Source organism: Serinus canaria, chromosome 5 (assembly GCF_022539315.1).
Source record: "Serinus canaria isolate serCan28SL12 chromosome 5, serCan2020, whole genome shotgun sequence".
Lineage (NCBI taxonomy): Eukaryota > Metazoa > Chordata > Aves > Passeriformes > Fringillidae > Serinus > Serinus canaria.
The window spans coordinates 10,474,563-10,497,311 of NC_066319.1; the positions used below are offsets into that span (position 1 = coordinate 10,474,563).

Here is a 22,749-nt window from a genome sequence, read left to right on the forward strand (position 1 = left end):
GGTGTTTTCACAAAGTAAACCTAAAGTATTTGGAAACCTGCACCTCTGAAATTTGTAAGTGTAAGAAGGTAGGAGTTTGATACAACAATCTGTGCTTCTATGCTGATGTGGTTCTGACCCATTTTAACAGACAATCAAAAACTCCTTTTTATGTGAGACCTGCCAGTCATGGTGAATGACTAATGAAGCAGTGGTGTTGGTGTCTCAGTATTATACAGACTGCTGTTTAACAGTGGTGTTCAGTGCTTTGAGAGGTATGGGGGAGAAATGCACATTTCTCAGTTACAGATGAACCTGTACTCCTGTACTTCACCAGTGCTGCTTGTGTACAGAACTAAAGTTTGTGTACTGAAAGGAATGATGTTCTAATCGAAATCTAAAAATCTTGACTCCCTTTCTTACTGAAGTGTTTCGTGTTATGCTTTTCCTCAAAAGTCATGGTGACTGTAGCAGGATATCTGTGTTGATACTACTTATTTAAACCTGTCACTTGCTGGCTTCTTAGTTGGGTTTTGTCAGATAAATCTGTTGTGCATGCTCACAAAATTACAGAACCTTGAACTGCTCTGCCCTGAGGGTCAGGGCTGCTTTCCTGCTCCCAGGCTGGGTGTCTTGACTCACAGCTCAATATCCACATGAGGCTCCAGGATCAGCAGGATCTGCTGTATGCCCTGCCCTGGGGACCAGCTTGGATGAGCAGGGAAGCAGGGTGGGCACCAAGAGATGGTGGGGGCAGCAATGCAATTTTACTTTCAGAACTTCATGCCAGGTTGCAGTGGTTGTTTTGCATTAATACTGAATTGTTTAAAGCCAGATAAGCCTTTAGCCTCTTCTCCTAAATAGTGCTCACTGTCTTCCCTATCTCCAGAGGGTTTTTCAGTTTTCATGCTTTATTTAGGTTTAGTCAATTTAATTGCACATGGTTTTAGTTCTCCTTAAATGTAGAGATTGAGAGAAGCTACATTTTTTTTTTGAGAGATATACACACAAAATCCATAACCATATTCTTTTACAATTCATTAATTAGTGTAATGTTTAATGCTTCCACAAGAGGCAAAAGATAAACATCATGTAATTCAGGCACAGAAAGAAAAAGCAGTTTTTACAGACACCTTTTCAGACTTGGATTTTAACTAGGCAAAGAGAACAGAAATGTTTAGCCACACATAAAGAACAATGATATGAGACAGTAAGGTGGCTCTGGGCTGTGAAAAAAAAATGTATTCTCCTGTAGCAGAGCAAATGCTTTAAGTTTGCTAAAGTAACAGAACAGAAAGAATTGTTCACGTGGATAGGTTGTAAACATCAAATAACCATAATTAACCATTTCAGGTTGAAAGTATAAAATGCTTTTGAACCAAGAGATTTAAGGAAGCCTTGAATAATGTTTGAGCGTCTCTCCTAATGAAGCAAAGAGCAAGTAGGATGTTCTTCCATCCTGCAGCAGTACTTCCCCTGTTGCCACCTGCAGTGATGGATGTTCTTCCAGCCCCTGAGGCAAACCAGCTGTGTTCTAACCAGGTTCAACCTCAGCACAGCTGGGGGGATCAGTCACAGCCCTGTCCTGCACTGGAGTCTGTGAGTACAGCGGTGACTTGTGCTGGACCTGCCTTTTTATTCCAACCACAGCCTGAGCCCTCAAGGTTACTCTGAACAGCCTCACATTAGCACAAAAGTGCAACTTTAAAAAAACAAAACAAGGCAAAGTTTAAGAACTGAACTTGGCAATCAGTAACATTTGCCCAATTGAAGGATGAGCAGGAGAAATGTAGTAGTGGAAACTTGAAAGGATGTCTGTTTATACTTCCCCAAATGTAATGCTATAAGCCCAATTTCCCCTGAAAAGCAGCACACAAGAAAGCACAGAAAGCAGAACTTGTGGTCATGACCACTTCTGTGTTACTGTGGTTATTGTCAGAATCACAGTTACTGTCCATTCACTGAATATGCAAATCCAGTTGTTTTTTTTCAATAATAGCTACAGACCTATTAGAACCTGAGGTAAAGAAAGCTGAAAAGGTATTAAATATATACACAAATTTGGTGTAATTTTAAGGAAACTAAAAAAAACCATATAAGTGACAACAAAAGCAGCACTAATAGGTGAAACTACCCAAGTAAAGCCATGTTTATCACATGGAAATATTTAAAATTGAAATTCTTCATACCAAGCATGTTGCTTATTTAGCCTGGATGCAGATGTTTTTCCCAAATAATGTTATGCTGATAACAGTTTATTAGGAAGTTGTACTGATGAAAACAAGACATTTGCATTTGATGCAGCTGAACAGCTTAAACCACTTTCTCAGACTTCATCCTAAACAGATGACACCAATCCTGAGACTTCATTCTATGAGCTGCTAAAATTCCTAACAGTGAGGCTGAGAGGGGCTGCTGACTGAGAACTTGGGAATATTGTACTCTCATACAGCTGGACAGCATAATGTGGTTTCACATGATTTTTAGGGCACAAGGAATACAAAATGTGGCACATTGTAGACATTAGGCTGGGGCACTGAAGAGCAGAAGTCGAATTCCCACCACCTGTCTGCAGCCCTGGTTTTGGATGAAAAGCAATTACTGCAGCTCCCTCTGCATGACATTGGCTAACTTTGATGGTAGGTGGATAGCCAGAGCTCTCCCTCATGTACCTTGGACTCCCTCAGAGCAGCCTGAATTCCAGGCTGCTTCCTGACATCTTTAGGTTTATCTCTCTCTTGGGGTGTTCTTGCAAGGCTGCACAGCTATAGGAAGTGATAAGGAATTCCTCCTTCCCCTACTTCAGTGCCATTTCCTTGCACAGGAGAGGGGCCTTGCCTAGGAAATAGAAGTGGCACAAGACATCTGGCTGAGCACAACATGCAGGGTTCAAAGTCAGGTGAACCTAGATGGGCCAGTATCAGTTACAGGCTTTTTATGCATTAATGCTGAATGCTTGTTTGAAGGAGCCCAGTGTCCCTGTGCAGGATATTAGACAGCTAAGGGTCTAACCCTGGGCTCAGATCCTGCCTCAGGGACTGCAGGCCCTTGAACTGAATTGCTCTGCGGTACTCACAGGCCAGGACTTCCCCAGCCTCGAGTCTTTTTTGGTGTGAAACTGTGTGCAGCTTCTACAGTACATAGCTGCCATCATGTTATCACCTTTAATCCTTTCTGAAGTAGTGTCATAAAGATGATGAAACAGAAAGAGGATTGAAAGTGATAAATACTCCAGTAGCTGTATTTTACTAACCACTTCCTCATAAACAAATAGTTTAACATAACATACCATGATTTGAAATGACAGATTTCAAGTGGGCTGGCTTCTGTATAAATAGACAGCTTGACTTCCCATTCAGCTGTAGTTGACTAAAATACAGACTAAAACAAATGTGTAAAAATATGTCAGAAGTAGGACCAGAACCAGGTCTGGCATTTCTACCACTGATTCATAAGAACACTTCCCTTTTTCAAGTAAAAAATTTCTCTTTACATGCAACCAGAATTATCTGCATAAATTTCTAAATAATTTGAACGGGCATATCCACATATTCCCATTACAAAGCAATAAAAAAGTGTTCTCAACTTTCAAGGCAAAATTTTCATTAGACTCATTACAATGTATAATAGTGATTTTGACAGCATGTTTTCCATTTGCTAGATTAAAAAGCATTCATCTGCTGTTCTTCACTGACATCCTACATAACAACAGGAATTAATTAGTCATTGAACAAGATTACCCGATGTTGGTTTTTCTTGTTTTCTAGTGTAACTGCTGAAACATTGAGTTAAAAACTGTGTCAGAACACCTTCCAGAATGAAAGGGTAGCCTCAAAATTCTGGACCCCATAAAAACTGCTAATGAAAAAAAAAAAAGGTTAAACTTAAAAGTGTTAAAAGCCATGACTGGTATTGAGACTTGCAGGACCAACCCAGGTGGGCGCGTGCTGTCAGCCTCTGTGGGATCCTCAGGTGCACAGCACAGCTGCTCTACAGATACTCTCTCTGGTTTCCCAGGCTACACAGCAGGGCACAGTTAAGACAGTATGAAACAAACAGTACATGATTCTGAGTTTGCATTTAATATTTACAGCAATCTTAAAAAGCCTAATGTTCGTAGAAACCAAAATCTTTGCAACGAGAATAACGCAGTAACAGGCGACGGCAAACGCTGTTTACCTTCCACAGATACTCCCTTTGTCTCTGGACTGTTCAGTTATGTCTCTGTAGCATCAAAGGCGATTTGAGGTTAATTAGCATCTTATCCTGCTTAAGAGGAACATAAACTCTGGTTTCTCTGAGTTTGTAACTACTTGGACAGAGTAGAAATATCTTCTGTTCTCATGGCATCAGCCAGGAAGCTGAGTTCATTGCACAGAGTCTCGTACCTGAAGGCCATCCGGATCTGGGCAACATTTGTCTTTCGAATGTCATTTCCCTCAGGCCCTTCCTTGCAATAATTCACCCCTAAGAATTTCTGCTTTTCCTGTGAACGGGATTAAAAGTCAAAAGGAAGAAGTCAGTTCAACTGCTTTGACTTATTGCAGGAATAAGTGTTAGCTGAATGAGTCCAGTACAAGTGAAAAGAGCAGTTTGAACCAGCTGGCCGTTGAACTCTTCCTCAGAGTCTTAACCAGTTTAGGAGATTTTAAGGCCAAAGTTTATCCATATAATCACTCAAAAGTGCACTCAGTCTGGCTTGCTAAAACCCTCTGTGTTAGTGTTCAGCCTTCACTGCCACATCTTGCATGTGAGAGGACAAAAAGAGGCTTAGGTCGTTTTTGTTGGTTAAATGTCACACAAGAGGAAAATGAGTAGTTGTCAGCAGGGAATATTGGAAGAAGCAACAGAATATACTCATGAAGCCCCTTCAAATACCAGTTCCTTCAGAGAAATGTTCAAAAGTGACACAGAAGAGAGAACACTCTAAAGTAAGTCCTAGAGAAAGCCTTGGCTGTATAAAATTTTCAAGCCAAAAGGGAATTTAATCTAATCTGACTGCCTATCTAAACCAGAATATTTTCTGCAGTAAATATCTTTTAAGTAAAAAAACATGTCTTAATGACAGGCAGTTTGTTTTTACTTAATGCTAAGACATGATGCAGAAAATCACTGGCAGAAGGATATCACCCAAATAATTAAAAGTTTGTAACTGCAAGGAGAACTGAGTATAAACAGACATCTGGTCTCTCTACATATTTTGAGAATTCCAAAACAAAGCTAATGGGGAAAAGTAATATTAATACTTTACTTGTAATGTAAGACTGCATAGCAGATAGTTTGTGACCATTTATGGAAAAGAGGACAGGGATGTGCACAAATACATCACTCAGCACCTGCTATTCAGTGCTCAGACTATTGACTTCTTAATATCCACAGGAGAGGTTTTCCAGCCATACTTACTTTATCTGACAGTCCACTCTGTAGAACGCTGTTTCTTGCTATTTCACACAAGTCACACGTGCTTAGTTTCCACACCTGAGCTGCAATAGCATATTCTTCCATGAGAGCTTCCTGCAGCACCAAAGTACATTTGATACTAAATTATATGTAAATAAGATATAAATGGGGATACATACTCATTACTAGTAAGGATTTTATACATGCTCTTTAGACAGCTGTGAAAAATTAGAAGTTTGAAACTTTAAAATCACAACTACTACTATTTCAAATTTCCCAAGGACTACTGGTTAATAATTAATAGGCACTGGGTATCCAGTTGGCTTAGTCTATGAAACTGGAGTGTGCAGTCCAGATCCTTGGAGGCATTTCTTAGGCAATGCCAAAGGAGCCCCCAGGGTACACAGGTCCCTGGAGCACCCAGTTGTAAAGCCTGAGTGACTTTGCCCACGGACAGGGAGCAGGGCAATTTCTCGCTCCGGCCCTCCTATGCCGGGCGGGCGGGTGGGGCCCGGGCGGGCCGGCCCAGCCCAGCACCTGGCAAGCTCCGTGTGACCGCACCGTGCCCCGGCCAGCAGCAGCAGCTCCGTGTCCCGGGCCAGCAGCCAGCCCGGGCCAAGGCTAGCAGGGCTCGGCTTGTCCTGAGCGACGGACGGGCCCCTCCGGGCACAGCAAGGCTCAAATCGGCCAGCCACAAACCAGGGCATCGCAGCCAGTGACCAGGCACTCCTGTCCTGCCGGGCCACCCGAGGGCAGGGATCTGACCCGGCCCACTGAGCAAGCAGCTCGTATGTCATCTTGAGATTCTACATCGTGTTTTTGTAATGTACTTCCCCAGACTTATTAGAGTAAGGAAACTGGACTTTCCTGGCACTCTAGAGGATTGTTTATGAAGGCTCAAACCTCCCTTCAGCCTCATCCTTCATTTAATACTTCAACAGCCAACACTGGAGAGGCAAGAGTACAAAAGAAACATAATTAGGAAATCAGACATTTCCTTCTGAAGCCTAACAGTGAGTAGTAGACAGAGAATGAGGAGGGAGAATGAATGAAGTGACTGAAAGACATGACACTGTGTCCTAAGCAATGAAATAAAACAGCTTTCAGGTCATTCTGGACCCTCGTGGTGCTGTTGCCAAATTCGAAGCTGATGCCTTTTGCAACTCCTACCTTTGTGTAATGAAACTGCATAGGATCATCTGTGGAGAGGGAGACATGCAGGCCCTTATGGAGAAATTCCCGTAGCGGATTTTTGGAGTACTCCAGGAATAGGCTGTTGTTACTAAGTGGGGACATAGCAATGGGTATTTGTGCAAGATAATACAGATACTGGAGGACAGGACTCTGAAAAACAAAACACAGTCAGCATTTAATGGCACTATGGGATAATGAAAAAGAGAAGGATTTCCCTTGGATAAAATGGAAACAGCAGTAAAGGGGAAAGACTAAGATCAAAAATACTAGGTTGACTGTGACTTCTCCAGGAAATATTTAAAAGTCTGAGTTTTATATCTTACTCAAAATAATTTATGTTCTTAAACACAGTCTGTTTAAAAATACAGTCCCTAATATTACTGTCAATTAGTAAGTATATATATGACCATTATGTGCACTGCATTTGAGATCAGCTGCGTACCTTCCCCTAAAACCTGAAAGTCACAGAAAACAAATGGTAAAGAAATGCTAAGCAATTTTTTATTTCCAAAGCTGCAGTCCAATAGATAAATTTTAGGAGCAAAAGAAGTTTTAAGTTACGAGAAGTCATGTGTTGCTGTTGTACATAATATAAATAATCTGTGATCACGTCGTCTTTATGACTGTGATGCCTTAGCCAACCTCTGAACCTCACAAGAGCCTTTATTACTGTTACTATTATTAGTACCTGCTATCCCATCTTATCACACCAGGCCATGCAGGAGAGAGGGAAGAGGAGACTGCTTTGGTCACACACTGCTTTAGTGCTACTCTGAGTCTAATTTTATGACTTATTATTCTTGAGCATAGTATTGGACATGATTTTAGGTATATTTTTCCTTTGTTCTTGGTTATGTTGAAAAACACTGAGAATTTTCCAGCACTAACCAGAAAAAAAAATCACTTATAAGGGAACTCCTGAAAAATTACAGTAAACTTAGTACAAGTCTGCCACCCACTGACCAATTATTTTAATTATGAAACAGTGCCCTGAGGATGGGTTGAGTGATGGTTTTCATTAACTAATGTGCCAGAAATTACAGCATTTGTTCTGTCATAAAACATTTGTTCTGTCTAAAATATTGCTGTGTCAAACAGCTATGTTGAATTTCTTGATCAAAATAATCAAATCCTTAAAGAATTTCTGAAAGAACCCTGAAGTACAGAAATGCCAACCAGAGAAAATGACCTTTTTCCCCATAGAGAAAAAATGAGAGCTTTCCTTAACTTCTTCTGGGACTAAACCAGGGAGCAGTAGCAAGTCTAAAGTTACAAATTTTGTTTACAAAATTTTAACTCTGCTTGGAGTAACCAAAAATGGGTGCTGCCAAGTCTTTGACATATCTGAACAGTTGAACTTCCTTCCCTGTGAAGACAAAGCTGTCTTCTTCTAGCTTAAGAACAGGAAGTTCAGTTGAGCTTATTTATTTCTTTGAATCTTGAAATAGTTTGGTTTGTAAAGGACCTTAGAGATCATCTGGTTCCAACCCCCAGCAATGGGAAGGGACACCTCCCACTAGACCAGGGGGCTCAAAGCCTCATCCAAGCTGGCTTTGAGCACTTCCAGGGATGGGGCATCCACAGCTTCTGGGCAACCTGTGCCAGGGCCTCACCATCTTCACAGTAAAGAATTTCTTCCCAATTTCTAATCTAAGCCTATTCTCTTTAAACTCCCCCTTGTCCTGTCACTACCTGCCCTTGAGGTTTCTTGTAACCCCCACTTAGCTACTGGAAGGTGCTAGAAGGTTTCCCTGGTGCCTTCACTTTTCCAGGCTGCACAAGCCCAATGCTCTCAGCCTTTCCTCACAGGAGAGGTGCTCCAGCCCTCTGAGCATCTTCATGGCCTTCCCTGGACTCCCTCCAGCAGGTCCATGTGTTCTGGTGTTGGGGGCAGGCCTGGGTGGAGTTTCTGACCAAACTGAAGAGTTACTTGTGCCTTGCTAAGAAAATGAATTAATGAAAAATGTCCATTTGGTGCCTTCTGTGTGAACCAGTGATGGATGTCTGAGCACACAGTGATTAGTTTAGGAGCAATACCTTCTTCAGGAGCAATCCATGAGAGATGTTGTCTGCTGTCAGAAAGGCAGAAACAAGGTGTGTGATAGACCCAGCTTCTCCACAGTGAGGTCGAAACAGGAAGGTGCACATGCCTCTTTCCCTGAAGAGATTAAAAGCAAGTTTCACTTAAAAGAAAGCACTGTTCCTTATCTATTTGGTATATAACTGCCAGTAATATGTGGATTTAAAAAGAAGAAAATTACAGTTTGATGTGACATCTACCCAAGCCTACCTGGAGTGGGCTGCTCAAAAGGGCAGGTCCCTCTACCCAAGCTCCTTCTACCCCCAGACACACTTGTGTCTTCTTGGCTTCCCCAGTTACATCTCATTTAGCAACTGTCTACCCACTGGGTGAACAGCTACTGAATGGATTTCAGTGAACTGACAGATGGAAAATTCAGTAAACCCATGCAACTTGTGGCTGCAGAATTCCTGGTTCAAAATGAGGGGAGAAGGGGAAGCACATTGCCAAGAGTTAGCTACCAGTACCTAGTGTGATCAGAGCCTGCCATCTCACCAGGTTAAGTGGAGCAACAGAGGTGATCTAGGAATGTTATTACACCAGACTTGCACTGTAATTTCTAGAATTACTGAATTAACACCTGCATTAAAAGTGATGCTGGGTTTGAGGTTATAATGGACCCTCTGTTACTCACTGCAGAAAAATGTCCCACAAGTATTTGGAGATGTTCAAAACACAATTTCAACAAGGACTGTTAGACTATAAGGCAATTCTAGAGTGGAAGTCAGTAACATTTCTCCTGATGTGAGGATGTAATCCATCCTTGCTGATATTACCAAAAATATAAAACAGTCTTGTCAGGGCTGTGTTGACTCAAGCACTTAGATTAACAGGGGGAGCAGTTAGTGACTCATTGGTGAATTCTGTCACTATCTCAGCTGTAAAGAATATTTAATGCTTATCTGGGGCATTTTAATACAGTGGTCAAAATGATCTTGAGGTAAAAAAGAAATGCATTAGTTCTGGCAGAATCTCTCTTTGGAACAGAAAAAGCATGTAGACTACAGAGAATGAAAAGGAAGTCAGGGACTTTCCTGCAGCTATCTGCTGTAGTGTGTCCTTTCCATTATAGAATTAAAAGAGCTACACCTGACTGTTGCACATATGAGGTAATTTAAGGTGGGTGTTTGCATTATGAGTTTTGATCAAATAGGATGATTAAAAAATGCTTGAAGTAGCAGTGGGAGAGAAGAAGTAACATTTTGAATGCTAACTTGGATAAAACTGTAAAATGACAAATCTGTGAACCTTCTATAAGAAAATCCCAAAACATTTTCTAAGTAACCAAAATAATCTAAATATCTAAATGAAGTGAAGCAACTCCTTTCAGGGTAAGTGATGACACCCTCACATTAGTGAATAACCTCACTGTGCCTCAGCGGAGTTGTGCAGGTCAATGAGTCAGCTGCAAATTTAGCAATATCATTCACACTGAATTTCAAGCTTTCATGAACCTGATGCCAAAATCTGCTCTGACAGGCTGATGTCATGTAACTCCCTGCATTACTTGCCTAGACATTGGTCTCAAAAGTATTAAACTGAGTGAGTCAAGAAGCCTGCTAAAGACAGTTAGCTGGATGTGCAGTTTGTAATCGTGTCCTACTTGCTCTGTCTCTGAATGCAGCAGCCCCTAAGCCAGTGTGCCACAATATTACTTTGAGTCTCTTAAATTATCAGGAGATAGCCAGGCACCAAGAGGCAGGTGCACTGTATTGGGGAACCTGCTGCAAAGCCAAGCAAAGATCAGTGAGTGGGTTTTGTGGGGTCCCTTCTTTTGTTTGGTATATGCAGCTTTAAGGAGTTAAAAAATCCCAAAATACACAAAAATATCAAACCAAGCTATTAATCTGATGCCTCTATAATTTCTGATTTTTTTGTTTGAATTAATTCTATCATTAGTATTTTCAAAATATCTCAAGTACTCAACTCTAAGTAATTCAAAATAACTCTTGCTTCAGAAGATCTGTAATCTCGACACTGTGACAGTCTGAGAGAAAGATATTGATTTTCTGGGAGCTTGTAAAAATAGAAGAGTGTCCACTTACCTTCTAAGGTTGTTTAGCAACATGATGTTGACATACATATAATACAAATAATAACTATATGGGGGATTCTTCTCACTGGTCCAGAGGTCAGGGTTAAGGCTCTTGTCAGAGAACATATGGCCACTGTGTTTGGATTCATCATCAACACTGTCAAAGCCAGTCACCTGGGGGGAGGAGAAATTCACAGGAATAAGGGGCTTCAAGAAGCCAACTTCAGTGCACTTACTCTTGCTTCAGGACTTGTTTGAACAGGCATCCAGTCCCTCCTCCTTCATTGCCATCCCTATCCTAGCACTCCTGCTGCTCTGCATCCTACCACACCATGCACACAGCAGGAATAACATGTTTTGTCAAAGTTTTACCCATTTTGTTTTTTTTTCTGAGACAAACAGGAAGCCCAGGTGCACAAAAGCCTTCAGGCTGCTGTGGGGGTTTACAGAACTCCCTGAGATCCAGACTAGAATCCTTTGAACTCATCTGCTGTCTTTGATGAGCAGCTGAAAGCAAAGGGCTCCCAGCAAACCTCAGAGCTGTGATCTGAGGCACACTCAGGAATGGCTGTTAACCTTGTCCCAGCAGCTACATCCCCACTTCTCTCCTGAGATCCACCACAATCTACACAAAGCCTCCTCCCAGCTGCCTCCTTCTTGGAGACCAGTTTAGAAGCAGCTCAAAGTACCTGTCCTGGATGATGGTGCACAGGAGCATGCAAACATTTTTGGTTATTAATGAAAGGACAAATAAATAGCTGCTGAGCTCTTTCTGAGGAAATAAACAGGTTATGTGAGCATAGGACCTCACATAGACTTGTACTAAGTTATGTGTCAGGGCTTTGAAGCAATAATAACACAGGCAATCTGTGGAGAAGGAAGTTTTTTTAGTATCTGGGAAGAGCTGTGGACCAAAAAAAAAAAAAAAAAGAGCAGTAGAGGATCAGTAGAGGATCCATTTCATGTGAGAAAGAAAACCCAAACATACTTACATATTTGAGGAATAGGTGCAATTCTTTGTGGTCTTTGGGATTGATTGTTGCTTCAAACAAAGGTAAAAATATGTTCTCCAACATCTTCCCAAAACTAGGCAGAATATTTTTGGACCTAAATATGTCACTGAAGGGGAAAAAATAGACACATTCTTTAATAAGCTTGTATTGTCCTTCACTTTCATATTTTATGTTATTTGTGTACATTCTAGAGCTTCAGTTCCACCAGGATTCAGAAATTCAAAGTTTATGTCAGGGCAGATTGTCTCTGTGCTCTGTTTTCTGCACTGCCTGGCACTCTGCTCACCCAGGCTCTGCTGAAGCTCTCAAGTGCTCCAAAAATAGGGACAGCATGCAGGGGCAGATGCTGCCTCAGAGCAGTGACCCTGTCCTTTACAGACACCCAGTTACTACCAGGGGAGAGAACGAGCTGCCTCTCGTGAAGATTCTGTTTCCTAAAGCTGTAACTACTCCAGATGAAAGCAGAATGCTGAGCTCTAGTGAGCCTTTCAGGAAAAAGGGATAGTACTTCCATGTGCCACTAGGTACACTATGGCTTATTCCAAGTGCTGCCTGTGCCATGCATGTCAGAAATTGCTATGGAAGAAATTAAAGGAGAGAAACTTTCTCCCCAGAGAAAAGCACACTCTGGGGGATATATGTGACTATGACAGCTCCTTCTCTACTCATACCCCAACTGTGACATTTCAAAACATGAAGCTCAGCTATTAAAAGTCTGACAAAATTATCAGGGGAGACTGTATTACAACACACAGTATTGGAAACAAAAAAATAAAGTCCCAAAGGATGCTTAAAAACTAAGAAGAACTGACAAGGATTTAAGTTTGGAAATCATCAGTCTGGGTTGTTTTCAAGTTCACTGTCATTTAGTCACTAATCTTGATGGTAACAATTTGACAAAGCATTTTCTACTCCTTCATGGAATTCAAGAGTTGATTTATTCTTATTAATAAATTGTATTTTAATTGGCCTTTGAATGAAGCTTGATTTCACCCAGTTGTAATTTTTGGTTTTGATGTCTTCAGACTTACAAATAATTCACAGTAGTTTTGAATACTTTCATAAAGAGCAGATTCCATCCCATCTCCTGTCTTCCACCCCCAGACTGTCAGGAAAACTGCACCAGTGGTCAAAAATAAATCTCCCAAGCTATTGCTTATAAACAGAACTACAGGACAGCTAAAAAGCCATCTAAATATTACCAGAAATTAGGTCAGTGGTATGATTTCAAACTATTAAGATTACCAAGAGCTCCTGGTTACTTACTAGATTCTGGGAACCTGAATTATCCAGCGCATATTAGGGGAATAAACTTTGTGCTTAATGAACCATTTTGCCAAGTTGAGCCATTCATCTGGAGACCTCCCATAAATGGATAAGCGGGGTTCTGTGTACTGGTACTTACTTTCTTCTAGTTCACGGGCCACTTCCTAGGAAGTAATAAATATATTGGCTTTAATTGGGACACTGAGATCATTTAGAGCTAGAAATATATTTATCATTGCATTTTCCTCAGAGCAGACATAACTGTATTGGCACCCTTCAAAGATAAAGGGAATCTCTTGTCTTTCAATCCGTTATTTTATTTTAGGCATCTAAATACTCTACTGGCAAGCTAGCTCAAATATCATGTGAGTATAACTTAACTGTACATATAACTGGGAATAACTCTAACATCTCCCTTTACGGGACAATGTTCTTCTGCAGTCATTACTAACACCTTTGTCAGACCTACATTTAAGATAAATAAATCAGAATTACACTATTGAAACTACAGCAAATGTCTACACAAAATACACAGAACACTGGAGAATCTGACCCAGAAACTGTGGTAGCAAGCAGTTTTACAGCAATTAATTTTAGACAATACTTTTGTACATTCAAGAAGAGCTGACATCTACTACATCACAAAAATTATTAAATTTTTTGTTATAATAAATTAATTTGAAGCCTTTTGCATGCATGTGCAGATGCAGATTTATGCAGAGGCACTTCCCTAGCTGCTCCTTCCCTAGCAACTACCAGTAGCCAACTATATCCTAAGAAAATACTAAACCAGTGAATTGACCCTCAGCTCCTCTCCATTAGCTTAAAACTACCCACAGCTCAGCTTTGAACTCATACACAGCTTATGTGTACATTTCTACCTCATGAAACTGTTAGAAAGCAGCAGGAGCTGGCTTAGCAGAGGTTTTCCTCTGAGGAATTGCTGGAGCAAGCCCAATACTTGGAATCACTTAACCATAGTGTTAGGTCTGTATACAGTTATGACATCACAAATCTATTACAAACCTTCATTTCTCTACTGCTGGAAAAGCTTGAAACTTATTTACCTTGACCATACGAGCAAAATATTCACCACCAATATAGTTCTCAGTCTTCAAGTACAAGTCCCTCAGCTCGCTGGCACCAACTGGATTGTACTTGGAATTGAATTTGTCAAAGCGATGGAATGTTTGACGTCCCTGGGGGAGGAACAAACCCAAATAACCATCGTTTTAAGAACACACAATAGCTCATAAATCAAATTGCCCAGCATTAAAAGGCACAGAAAAGAAAAATCCTGTGATAGCTTCTTTCAAACGTGCAATGTAATGCATGAAGTCAAATTCTGATTTAGTAAGTTATTGTGCAAACATTGTAGAAACTGGAATTTTACACTTGGAAAACTTAGCTTTTTCCCATTTGTTTTGTCATTTCACTAGACTTACTGCATGGACATCTAAAGAGTCTACAGTGAGGTCATAGGGGTCCATGTGAAGGCTTTCGAAGACTTGCTTTAAAGTCATCTTCTTGCCTTTTTTCTCTGCAACAATCCTGTCGGGCTCTGTTTGATAGGTGTGCTTAATAAACCTCAGCAAATGCTTCTGGTTCATGCAGGCAGCAGCATGGATATGAGTGTCAACCTGAAATCAAAAGGTTATTTATGCTTATCATCCATTTACATAGACTTAATTAGCAAAGTATCTGTCACTGACAACAGTAAAGCCTTCTAAAATATTCCTTAAGCAACAAATGGTTTAGTGCCTAAGCAAATCAAAATGTTTCAGAACCCTGAGATTTGATTTTGGTTGAATTAGTAAAGAGAACTGTAAGTAAAGTAGCCCTCAATTAGTAGTTTCCTATTTAAATAGGAACATTTTCAACAAGATACATTCTAAGTGCTAATCACTGACCCTGGGTTCAGATTAAACTTGATACTTCCTTAAAGGACACTCTGACCCCTTAGTATTCTTTTACTTCATTAATGAATCAACAATGCCTCTCTAGTCATACACTGTGGTTATAACTATCCTCACTGACTGAAGGGACTTGGAATTCTCAGCCATTTCCAAATGCAGAACTCATTTTTTCAATGATATTTCAACCATATGAAACATCTTAGGTCACTAGTACTGAAGAATACTCATCTGAGATTTTTGTCACCATTTTTTCCAAGTTTAATTATAATACAGCAACTCATAACACTGACAGACTGTTCAGATCTTTTTTCTTAGACATCTCTTCACACACCAAGGGAAGTGCAAATTCACAGAAGGGCTGAGAGTACTCCTTCAGGTTTTGTTGAAAAAAAAAGTATTGACAAGAAACAAATTATTTCCACAGGTCTTCTTTGCTTTTGCTCAGAAGCTTGCACTGCCACCTGAGCAGCCTCTATTGGAACACAAACAAAAGAAACAACTCACAAGATCTGGGGGTTGGTTGTCATGTAAGTTTTCCCTGTGTAAGTCCTTAGTAACACTTAAAGAACTTCTCAAATAAACCAAATACTCTGATAAGCCAGCTCTAAGGAGCCACTGAACCTGTGTGAAAGGACTCTCATGCAGGACTCCTCTGTCCAGGAAACTGCAAACATGGACATGAACAAAGTGAGCCCAACACATTCCCCTGTGTGCAGTGACTCTGCAGTGTCACATTCTACCAACATCCTTATCTGCTTTTAAGGATCAGCAGGAAATACATCACAGAGCACATGAATAAGCCACCCTCCTGCAGTGTAAACCTGGGTTTATGCCATGACATCCAGGCCACAGGAATGCCACTGCTTCACTTGGCACCTGGAGTCATTTTATTTGCATGGTATATATACACAAGTTGTTGCAGCTTCATTCACCCTGTGAATGTCACTAGCACAAATAAAGACCAGGACATAAAACTGAATCCTAAACATTTAATTGTTAATCACTGTCTGATTCAAATATACCAGACACATTAGAGCTAAATGAAAAAGCAAGAAACATATTGCTGTCTCAGAGTACAGAACATAAAGTGCATTATTAATGCACAGGAAACAATGATGTGTATCAACAGTAAACACACCTCACACAATGGATTCTCACTCTCCTCAGAGTGCCTGCAGAGATATTTGAGCCCAAGTGCATTTTATACATGTGCTTACTCAGGTTCATAAACATTCTCTGGGTTAGGCACTAATGTTGTTTACTGTAAACTCTTCCTGGAACAGGGAATTACTACTAGGCTTGGTCAGCTTTTATAGGACAGTGAACAGCAGTTACCAGGCTCTACATGCTAATGAAAAGCAAATCATAAACAGAGAACAGAGGTGTAGGGACCCTGAAGAAGTGAAGTTATTGAATTTCAGAATGCAGTGGTTCCAGTAGTGGCTCAGCTACTGGAATTAATGAGTCTTGAAAAAAGCACAAAACAAGACACAGCACTTCCCTCTTATGCAAATCAGCATGAATTCACTGCTGTTAGGAGGACAAGGATGGAAAGCAAGGAGGCTTTTTGTTTCTTTTGTTTGCTTGTGTGCAAAGATCACATTGCTTTTAAAATCCTGCTTCCTGTTGAGAAATAATTCTCTGGAGTGTGCCTTTGCTGTTCAGTGAGCTCCTGTAACATCTTCTGCAGTCCCCACAAACACATCACACAGCCCTAGAGCTGAGCTAACCACAGTAGGTTTATTCTGAGAACAAAGATCTGCCTTTATATATTTTCTTTTCTTTATTTTTTACCTCTTCCTCCTCCTTCAACGTAAACATACACATCTGCCAAAAGTTAAGGGATCTTCCTGGAATCTCCTTCATGCTTTTTCCAGAGAATATTTACTACTTTAGCTACCTTTTTTTACTACCCAGTATAATTTGACCTTTAAGCAAGCAGCAACTTCAGTCACAAAAAGTCATAAAAAACTCAAGTCTAAAGTCATAAGAGTATCACACAGTTTTTCTTCGCTATTTTTTTTTTTTTGCCTAAATGCAATTTTTTGGAAGTTTTTAAGGACTTGAGCTTTGAGCTACCCTAGCACATAGTTAGTTAGTTAGTGTGCATGCTCTTGCACATTTTTACCATGCAGGGTGCAATCCTACCTAAATGAAGTATCTGAACACAGGATCCTTAGGCAGAGCTTAAGTGGGCTGACTTGGTTAGCCCATTATAATTAAGTGGGCTAACCAAGTCAGCCCACTTAATTATAATGCTATAATTTTAGCATTATACATTTCACATAATAATAATGTCGTTATTATTATGTGAAATGTATAATGCTAAAATATTTTTACTAATGTTATTGCTATTTATTATGAAAGGCTTCTACTAAAACAATTTGAACAGACTGGATTCATTCAAGGCTGACAAATACCCCCTTTGCCTCCTTCCTCCCCCCAAAAAAGACAAAGCCACTCCCAGTTTAAGATGTTACTATTTTGTTCCTCATACAGTACATAAAATAAGCTGATGCTTTTCTGGATCATGAGTAACACACCCCCACCACAAGGTTTATTTGTTTCTATTTGCAAACATTCTCCTTGCATTTTCAAATTCACTGTAGTGCCATTCCAGCCCAGTTTCTCCTTAGTGGAAAAAAACCCCGGCTTGCATTCCCTAAACCAGATTTCCTGTTGCTCTGCTTATTGTCCCCTCCCCCAGCAGAAAACCTTTCACTCAAGGTCACATTAAACTTCAATGGAAAGAAAAACAGAATGACTGACAGAAGCCTGTCTTGGAGCACAGTATTATACCTTCAGGGAATTCACCCTTGTGACAAATGGAAACAGTTGTTTACATAAAGGTTAAATTCCTGTAATTCCATCATTCAAGTGATGGTGGACATCAGCTTCCTTGCACTTAAAGGATGGTAGAATTCCCTCCACTCAGCAATTCCCCATGTAACAAAGCCAGGCTTTCTTTCTCTGCAGATTCCTACTGTGTACAACTTACAGCTTGAAGGAGTTCTCACTGCCCTCCACACCTAACCAGCACCAGCCTCCCTCAACCACTCTGCCTCCTCCCTTTTCTTCCTGCATTCCCTCTCTGTCCTTCCACTGTCGCTCACATCTCCACAAAAGCTCCATCTCAGATCTGTTTATGGATGTTTATCTGTGCACATCACAGAGAGGGCTGCACTGAATTGGGCAAATGAGCTAGATTCAGAGTGATAAAAGCAGCAAAAAGAAATGCCAAGGCCAGCCCTTTTAATAACACTTCTCCAGGGCGTGGATTAGTAGTATCCACAGCTGTAAACTGCCACACTTTCTAAACACAAACACTTTCATTTGTAAATACTTCTGACCCAATGGCTATGGGCTGCATGACCTGGACACTGAATCCTCTGCAGACTTCACTTCAGTGCTGATTTGAAGGGAAATCATTCCTCATCCCACTGCTAGATTCCCTGCTCATCAATACATTCATCCTGCATCAGCTTTTCAGATAGGATGCAAAGCTTTATACAGTGGGATTGATTTTCTCCTTGCAGTTCTTTAACAGGCATGAGAGGCAGAGGCTCCAAATACTCTGTCCTCGGGTGGTGCAGGGATGCTCCTGGCAGCAGAAATAGTCCCCAGAGCTGTGCAGAGCTCCTTAAGAGCTTGTCTAATTCATATTTATGCCATGCAGAGCAACCCAGAAACCAGGAGAGATGAGAAGAGGATCCCTGCATATCCAGCTTCTGGTCTGGCTGCAGAATCCAGCTCTAGTGTTTGTATTCACTCAAATACAGAAATACACTGCTGTGAAGAGAAAATTTCTAGTTCTGTTCTTTTAATTACTAAAAGAAAGGAGAGAGGAGAAGCTTTCTTTATGGTCTCAACAGAACTTTTGCATTACAATCATTGCTGCCTTTACACCTGATGGTATTTTGTGCTCACTTGCAAGACTGAGGGTAGAGACAAGAATTTGCCTCAGCACCTCTGCAAGGCAGGAGGGGAGAGGCAGCACTGAGAGCTCTGACAGCACAACAGCCAGCTTTGCTGCCAGTTAACAGGGGCAAGGCACCATTCCATGTCGTGCTGTAGGGAGATTCCCTTTGGATCTCATGCTAACCCCTTCACATTCACTGTCACTTTGGTTTATATGATGAAACTATTTCATCACCAAAGTCAGTCAAGTAGCTACTGGGGGAACAAAAGAAACAAAAAAAAGCAAACTTAGAATGAATCAAAGCTCAGAGAAGTTGAGTATAGGTTCACCCTTCACTCACAAGGCTTGTAATCAAATGTTCAAAAAGCAGACACCTACTAATTTCATTCAGTATTTTTTGAGATCTGTAGAATTTAGTAGCATTTAACCCCACTCTGACTTTCCTTCTTACAGGTACAACCAGTGGTATTTCAACTCTGTGGCCATAAAAAGCAGCTGGAATTTACTTCCTCTTTGTCTCAATAATAACTAAAAAAATAAAAATTCACTTGCAATGCCCTCATCCAATGGATGTCACAGCAGCAGCTGTTGCAGTAGAGCATTCAGCAGGGCCATGAATGCAGAAACTGCATTCTCCCATGCACAGCTCCCCACACAAGGCTGGGCACCTGCACTAGTGAGCCTGCAGGCAGGAATGTGATGTGCAAAAGTCACTGCTAGGACATATCCTCAGGTCTGGTTTCCTGACACACTGAAACAGTGGCTACAGAAAGAAAGAATATCCAAAGAGGCTTAGGCTGTGATTTTTTCATCTTTAGAAACTGTATCAAAGCTGTTTGCCAATTCAGTACATCCATATCCATTACAAAGGTAGCAAATAATGTTAGGTTAAAAAATCTCTTGGCTTCTCCAAAAAAAAAAGAAGTGTTTGTTCTGAGTTATCTGAGGCTGTTGGGCACAGAGGTCTACAGGAAGCCCTTCTCAAACAAACTCACACATAGGACAAGACACCCTGGTATACAAAGACTAAAACTCAGTTCTGAGTTTGTGTACCATAGAGCTAAACTCTTGTTCCTTAATTTCATTCTTCATGCAGGCAGTGCCACGTGGGAAAAGCGTGCTGCCTGCACTTTGCTGTGCATCAGCTGGAGGACGTGAGGAATCCTGCTGATGGCAGACTCCAGAGCCTCCTCCAAAGTGAGTGTTTTCCTCACAGACAGCTGTTCACCTCCTGTGAAGAGACAAGGGCAGCCAGCCACACTGTCTCACCACCTGTGGGCTCTTGTCTGTCTACAGAAATACCTGTGTCCTTAGTAAAGGGCAATTCTCCATGTCCAGTTTGCAAAACTGTGCAAAACATGTCTTGGGCTGCATGCCAGTTAAGTTCAATGTGCAAGATATAAACATGCATGGTCCTTATTTAAGATGAGCCTTACCCTGGGTTTTAAGAATAGATGAACTCACTGGAGGAGAACTCCTATTAAATCAGGAAAAAAGTGGGGAAGGGGGTAGGAGGCTGGGGAAAACCAGCAATGTTTGGTTGTCATGCTAGCAATGAATCCTGGCCAGTCTGCTACTGCCCCTTTCTAAATGCAGCAGTTCATGTTCCCTGACTGCCCTGCCACTCCACTCATATCTGTCCCAACTTTGGCATTTTCCATCCCCTACTTTGGCTCTTTCATATCAGCAGATTGTACCAGGACCTCCACACTCATGTCTGAGAGATGTGATCCACAACTTCACCAACAGCCTTTGGGATGATGAATCCTGTTCCTTCCTTTCCTTGGGAGCAGCAAGCCCTTCTTAGGATTGACTTAACAGAGGGACATCCTGAAAACATAAGCTGAGGAGTGTGGCTTTCAAATGTTTCACTGCTGATATTGTTAGTAGCAAGGAAGCACTCCAGGGAAGTCACAGTTCCAAACATTTCTGGGGTTAGCAAGACATAGGGAAAACAAGATTATCTGGGGGCTTACAAGGATTGTGTCTACAATGCAGTTTACTTTCCAGAAAAACACTACTTGTGAGCTTGCTTCATGAAAATGCTTTAAGCAAGATGAACTGTGTGCAGCAGGAATTCTGCAAGCAGTACCTGGCAGTAGGAATGGTCTCTGGCAGAGCAGAGCAGGCTGGTTCCTGCTCTCTGGAACATGCTCATTGCCAGAGGGGAAGCAGTGCACATTTTGGGCTTTTGAACAATATGAATCCTTTTGTAGAGTGGCTTATTCAACAGCAGGTAATTAAAAAATAATTAAGATATGCCCAGAGACATTGAACATTTGCTTCTAGATCAAAAGCTGAACTTAGCAAGTACAATCCTGTTAATTACAACTTCTCACTAACCAAACTGATTGTGGTAGTCACCTGATCCACACCTCTGCATGTCTCAGTCAGCAGGTGTTTTCTTATTAAAGTCTCTGTCAGCTCCTGAAGTGTTTTCTCTGAATGTGGCACGTAGCAAATGTCTTCCCAGGGTTATGCAAGAAAACTGTCAGGCTGGGAGCTGAGTCTCTGCCAGTGGAGTGAATTAGCTGACAGGTCTCCCATCCATACATTTGACAGTCAGAAGGGTGAAATCCATTAGAACTTACCTGACAACTCATCTGCTTCCACCCTTGTGATGGACTCTGGGACAGTTTATTACCACAACACTAGCCAGCAAACACACTGGGCATTATAGGGAAAAGCCAAGAGGACTTTTTGATGAACTAGTGCTAACCAAAACGTAATGAGAAGGATTAGAAAACCCTGAAGTTGCAAAACAGAGGATTACCTCCTCCAGTTGCATAGAGAAACAATGCAAAATGGACCCAAAGTGGTTAAAACTACCAGCAGCAATTGTGAAGAAACCTCACCTATCAAAATGAAGCAGCAACTCCAGTAACTTCCTCCCCACTTCAGGAAAGGGAAGCAAATGAAGCAGCTGCCAACACTGTTGCTGCCATGCTCTGAAGAGAGCACAGCTCCCTTGGGTGTGAATAGGTCAGGAAATTAAATCAGCTCCTTGATTCCCTACCTGTCTCCTAATTATAGCCCAGTGTATCTCAGAGGGAGCCAGGACTACAACTCAGAGAATCCTTTTACTTAATATATCATAGACTTTTTTTACCAGGTACTGATGGCAGCATGAACCCTCAGTTCAGTTTCTGTGGGAGGTCTTTTGACATGTATTTAAACATCTATTTTCAATATGAAATGAAATTATCATCTAAACTCTATGCAGCTGTTCCTACTACAGTCTAGTAGGATGTACCTACATGAAAGCAGAAAAGTGCACTTGAATGTCTTTGAGTTCATTAAAATTAATTAAACCTCCATAAGGATATTTTTATTCATAATCCAAGTGAGCTTCATTTGCTTAACTCTATTTCACTCTTTTAAAGCAATCTACACACAATTAAGCCCCTTTGATTCTGAATAAGTAAACAAACTAGTTTAGCATAATCCAATTAACCCACGCACATTCAAGTTAATTTTCCTGGAGAGCTCCCATGTAGAAAAACATTAACATTCTTAAAATAACTTAATTCAGTTGAGTGGTGAGCACACACTACTTTGTGCATGTCATCCACACCTCCCATAAGAGAAGCAAAGCTGCTGGAACTCCTCCTAAAAACAGTGCCATGCCTTTAATCCCTCTCACACTTACCTTTCTCACGTTGTAAAAGTCCCGATGGGGGTTGCTCTTCAGCTCTTTGAATTCCGACATCTCATTTAACATCTCGTGTAAGCTAAATTTAGATTCTAAAAAGTTTAGCCTCCGATGACAATATGTTTTTCTGTAAAAGAAAACACAAAAATGAACTGTAACTTAAAGCTAGTTGTATTTCAAATTCAAAAAGAACATCAGAGTTTCCACAGTAAAAACAAAGCTGGGGTGTTTTCTGAGGTCCAAGACAGATCCCTTCTTCTCATCCTACTGGTTAACAAATATGTAAGCAAATTTC

At 41.0% G+C, this 22,749-nt stretch overlaps 1 protein-coding gene across 3 annotated transcripts in view; it reads right to left on the minus strand.

Moving 5' to 3' along the window:
* Positions 1–4,042: 4,042 nt before the first annotated feature.
* The window catches only part of AMPD3 (adenosine monophosphate deaminase 3), a 30,123-nt gene continuing 11,416 nt past the window's right edge, over positions 4,043–22,749 (minus strand). For all 3 annotated transcript variants that reach the window (XM_030240316.2, XM_009102260.4, XM_030240315.2), the window contains exons 6-15: positions 22,452–22,581; positions 14,413–14,607; positions 14,035–14,166; positions 12,968–13,131; positions 11,681–11,807; positions 10,699–10,862; positions 8,611–8,731; positions 6,550–6,723; positions 5,383–5,493; positions 4,043–4,465 (exon numbers count right to left, since the gene is read on the minus strand). In XM_030240316.2, the coding sequence (XP_030096176.1) occupies positions 4,289–4,465; positions 5,383–5,493; positions 6,550–6,723; positions 8,611–8,731; positions 10,699–10,862; positions 11,681–11,807; positions 12,968–13,131; positions 14,035–14,166; positions 14,413–14,607; positions 22,452–22,581 (1,495 nt within the window). In that variant the 3' untranslated portion in view covers positions 4,043–4,288. The remainder of the gene's footprint in view (positions 4,466–5,382; positions 5,494–6,549; positions 6,724–8,610; positions 8,732–10,698; positions 10,863–11,680; positions 11,808–12,967; positions 13,132–14,034; positions 14,167–14,412; positions 14,608–22,451; positions 22,582–22,749) is intronic.